At 34.1% G+C, this 4,577-nt stretch overlaps 1 protein-coding gene across 1 annotated transcript; it reads right to left on the reverse strand.

Annotated features, from left to right (window-relative positions):
• Nucleotides 1–911: 911 nt before the first annotated feature.
• LOC149470675 (olfactory receptor 8G17-like) lies at nt 912–1,847 on the reverse strand. Its single transcript, XM_089661399.1, has one exon. It carries the CDS (start codon nt 1,845–1,847, stop codon nt 912–914), a length of 936 nt encoding a protein of 311 aa, XP_089517525.1.
• Nucleotides 1,848–4,577: the final 2,730 nt, after the last annotated feature.

The following is a 4,577-nucleotide window of genomic DNA, read 5'->3' on the forward strand; positions in this document are numbered from 1 at the left end:
TTTTTAATTTAGTTGTACATTTCTTGCTATTACCATAATTTACCACCAAAGAACAACCCAAAATAAATTCTCCTGCCCCTGACGATTGCAATGATACCACATGTGTTTATGTCAGTGGTTGTTTGTACCCATAGTACGGCCCAGAAACAATGGTGTGCATTTCTTCATTTTTTTTAGCCTGCTAAAACACACTGAGACTAACTGACACCGATGTTAATTATTTTTTTTATATAAATTCTACTTAATATACGCTGACTGACCTTTGACCCCAACCTTGACCCTAACATTAACTCTGGTAAACTTGATCTTGTTATTTTTTTCTTTATTTCTTCTTTATTTTTGCATTTTTATTTAAATTTAATTTACATTTTTTTTATTTATTCGACTTACATATAGTGTGTACACAACCTTTGACATGCGAGTCAGACTATCCAAATGAAAATTTCCAAAGGGACAAACTCCAAAATGATTCTCGTATGTGAACAGAACTAACGATTTTCACTTAATCTCTACTGTGTATGATCAGAAACAATAAACAACAAAAAAGCCTTTGTTGTATGAGAGTTTTCATACAATTAGTATCATCCTCAGCTTGGACTTGCTGTGAAACATCAAAGAAAACTGGACGATCATTTCCTGATTTTCTTATAGTGTGCCCAGCTTATAGTCCTCCTCCTCATGGAAGGTATCACCTATTATCTAGCATGCTGATGAAGTCAGGACGGGGGGAGGACACCTTGTTGGCATTACCTGTCCCCTGACTCTATCAGCACCCAGGATATCGGGTTATACCGATGTTTGGTAGTCATACAATGAGATAAATGATGCCATGATGGACAATACCAAATGGGGGCCCCAAAGTTTGCTCTCAGAAGCTCCTTCCTAAACTAGAGGTTTAGTTTCGGTGAATGTTATGCTGTATTGGGGATGAACTTCTCTATAACATCTCGGAATGCTTTTCTGATATCCTGGTTCCTCAGACTGTAAATCAGAGGGTTGAGGAGAGGAAGGATCACCGTGTAAAACATGGACACCACTTTGTTACCGGCATACTGATGGCTTCCATTTAGCTGAAAATAATTAAACCATGCAGAACCATAAAATATAAACACCACTGTGAGATGAGGGGTACATGTGGAGAAAACTTTACTTCTACTGCCCTTCACTTTGATTTTTAGGACAGTTTTGAATATATAGACATAGGACAGGAAGGTCGGTATCAGAGACCCAACTCCAACAAAGATACCAAAGATAAAGACGAGCAGAATGTTGATGAAGATGTCACTGCAGGAGATCTGAAACAACTGAGGAAGGTCACAGAAGAAGCTTTCTATAATATCTGATTTACAAAATTTTAATGGAAAAGCATAATATATTTCAAAGGAAGAATGGATTAAACCGAGACACCACACGATGGACACCAACTGGACACACACTTTCCAACTCATGGTCTGTATGTAATGTAATGGCCGACAAATGGCAGTATATCGATCGTAGGACATGACAGCCAACAGAGAAATCTCAGAAGTAGCACAGAAAAAAAAGAAGAAGACTTGGGTTAGACAATCTGTTATGGTAATCTGTCTTGTCTGGGTGTGAAGGTCAAATAACATTCGTGGGACGGTGACCGAGGAAGAACAGAGGTCCAAACCAGCCAGGTTCCCAAGGAAGAAATACATAGGAACATGGAGGTGAGAGTCGGTGATTATGAGGACAATGATCAGCAAATTCCAGATTAATGTCAGAAGGTAGATGAGAAGGAAGAAGAGAAACAGAGGAAACTGCAGAGATGGAACTTCAGACAGTCCCACGAGAATTAACTCCTTCACAATTGTCTGATTTCCCATAGCAACAATGTAACTTCCTTTTGTTATTTCTATATTAAAAAATAATTAAAAAGATGTACAGTAATAATATGCAATTCACTTTTGGCTGCAATCGATGGAATAAATTGATTTATTAAAATTCACAACATCTAATGTTCAATTTTTAAAACAAATTTGCAACTAGAAATTCAAAACTTAAAGTTTTTGCAGAAAACTTGAACTGATGTATTATTACTATAAATAATGGCAAATGTTATAATTCTTCTCTTAAAATCTCAAATGTTGGTGGAAAAATCAAATTTGCTGCCTAGGTGTGGATTATATAAAATAATTTAAAAAAAACTATACAAGAACCAGTAGGAAATCCACACCAGTGATCAGTAAGTATAACACGGTATTTTTATTAAATAATCACTAAGATAATAATATTTGCATTGGGTTTCCAGGGTTCAGACACTGCCTCTTCTTCAGGGAGACAACAACAAGGGAATATAAACTTTCATAATAAACAATAAAATTCATATATTAAAATGATTTATAAACAAAAAAACATAAACAGAAAACTAAAGTAGTATTTTTGAAAATAAACACCATATAAATAGAATGTAAGAATCAGTAGGACAGCCACACCAATGGATAATAACTCTAACATGGTATTTGTATTAAATAATAATAAATTAAATAATAATATGAATAATATATTAAATAATTACTAAAATAATAATAATGCATTTAATAGATTCATAAACTCCCCCTTCTTCTGGGCTGCAAAAGCAAGATGACATAAGAGTTCAGAATAAATAACATATATAAATATTTATACATATTTGTCTATAATACATGATATATATATATATATGCAAACTATTTAGAGTTTGCTAAAAAAAAGGAGGGAAAAGTCAATTGTTGTGATAATACCATATAAGAGGCAATTCTAGTACTATTATAACACAAAATAATAAAATAATTTCTAAAAGATTCAATAAATTTTGCTAAATGATAATGAGGAAGAACAATGGAGCAATCATTATCATACACTTTATTATTTTCTAAGTGGCAAACTGGACAATCAGCACTCACATGACAAAACGGTTTGAAACAATATGACCAATTGTGCCAAAAACACCAAAAACAGTGTGACAGACCGCGTGACCGATTCCCACTATGACATGAATGTTGGAAATGTTAGGAAAGGCGAGTATAACATAATAAAAAGGAAATAAATGAGAAGAAGAAAACAAGGCAAAAACAAAACAGAAGAAATGATATTGGCTATTCCGGCGTCCTTCCAGGAACATTCATTTACTTTGAAGTCTTTCCATAAATAATCTGTATTTTTGTGTAATGTGGGGAGCCCAACCTGTAGACCAGAACCCCAAATTCTGCTCCCAGAAGCGGACCTAGGTGTGTAAATGATGTGCCATTGGTTCTATTTGGGAGATGAATGAACTTTCTTCTCTCTCCACACAGAGTCGAGATCGCTGCAACAACTGCCAGAAAGTGAGACCTTACTACAGTAAATGGAGAGGGTTGCTTCTGCCTCTAAATGGAATTAGGAGGATTTTATTGTAAAGTTGATTACAATAAATGAAGCCCCTTTAGGTATATATATATATATTGTTCTATCAAAGAAACCAAATCTGAGGAGCCTATAGATATATAAATATCCCATCTTTTAGGCTGAACTGATATTTCTCGTTAATAATAAAGTCTATAAGATATGGGACCTATAAATATATGTTTTCTTGTTTCAGACTCTTCCTAGATTTAGTCTTTGACCCACCAGAGATAAATTGTGATGGAAGAGAGGTGGAGGAACGTTCCCTGGAAGGGTCAGTTCAGTGGCAGCAGGTCTGATATGGAGACATTTTGCTGGAGGAAGGTCATATCATAGAACAGACAATCGGTGTGACATTCAGAGTCACAATACAGTTTGATGAGCTCCACATCCATATATTTATAATGCAGACATTCCCTCTGATACTGTATCACCGGAGCACACAGGAGACTAGATTTGTTCTATATTATTCCACACTAATGGGAATATCTGACTTTTAGTAAATGAATCTCTATAGAAAACAAAGCATTACCTGGAATAATTCATCCCTCAGTGACGTCCAAGTCCAGTCAATTTATAAATAACTCAATGCTTTATATTATTTCTGATAAATGTTTCTCCAAAGTTTGAAAGGAAAATAGGTGATGCTGAAGTACAGATGAACAGATTTAAAGTAAATTTAATGTAAAAAAGTTCAATAAAATAAAAATGGTAAATAAATAAATTGCAGTAACAGAAACCAATCTGATGAATGTTGATTCTCCTGCAGAACTCCATTCACAATAGTAGATTACTCTCACTTTACATCTGTGCCAATGGTTGTTGGTATTTTGATTGTTGGTGAAAAAAAAAAATAATAATAATAATAAAAGGTAAATAATTTATTGTTGGAGTTATCAGAAAAATAGATTTTGGGTATTCAAAATAATTGATAGTCAATTTGATGAACATGAATTCTCTAGCAGACCTCCACTGGAAATAATGAATTACTTTCACTTTAGATCTCTGCCAATGATTTTTGATCTTTTATAATTAAACAAAACCCACAAAAAAAGTGAAATACATTATTGTTGGAGGTATCTGGAAATTACATTTTTGGATAGTCACAATAAATGTGTAATGACAGACAATTTGATGAACGTGGATTCTCCAGCAGACCTCCACTGGAAATAATTCCTTCCTCTCACTTCTGA

Source organism: Staurois parvus, unplaced genomic scaffold (genome assembly GCF_062004578.1).
Source record: "Staurois parvus isolate SC_StPar_1 unplaced genomic scaffold, SC_StPar_1.0 ptg000034l, whole genome shotgun sequence".
NCBI lineage: Eukaryota > Metazoa > Chordata > Amphibia > Anura > Ranidae > Staurois > Staurois parvus.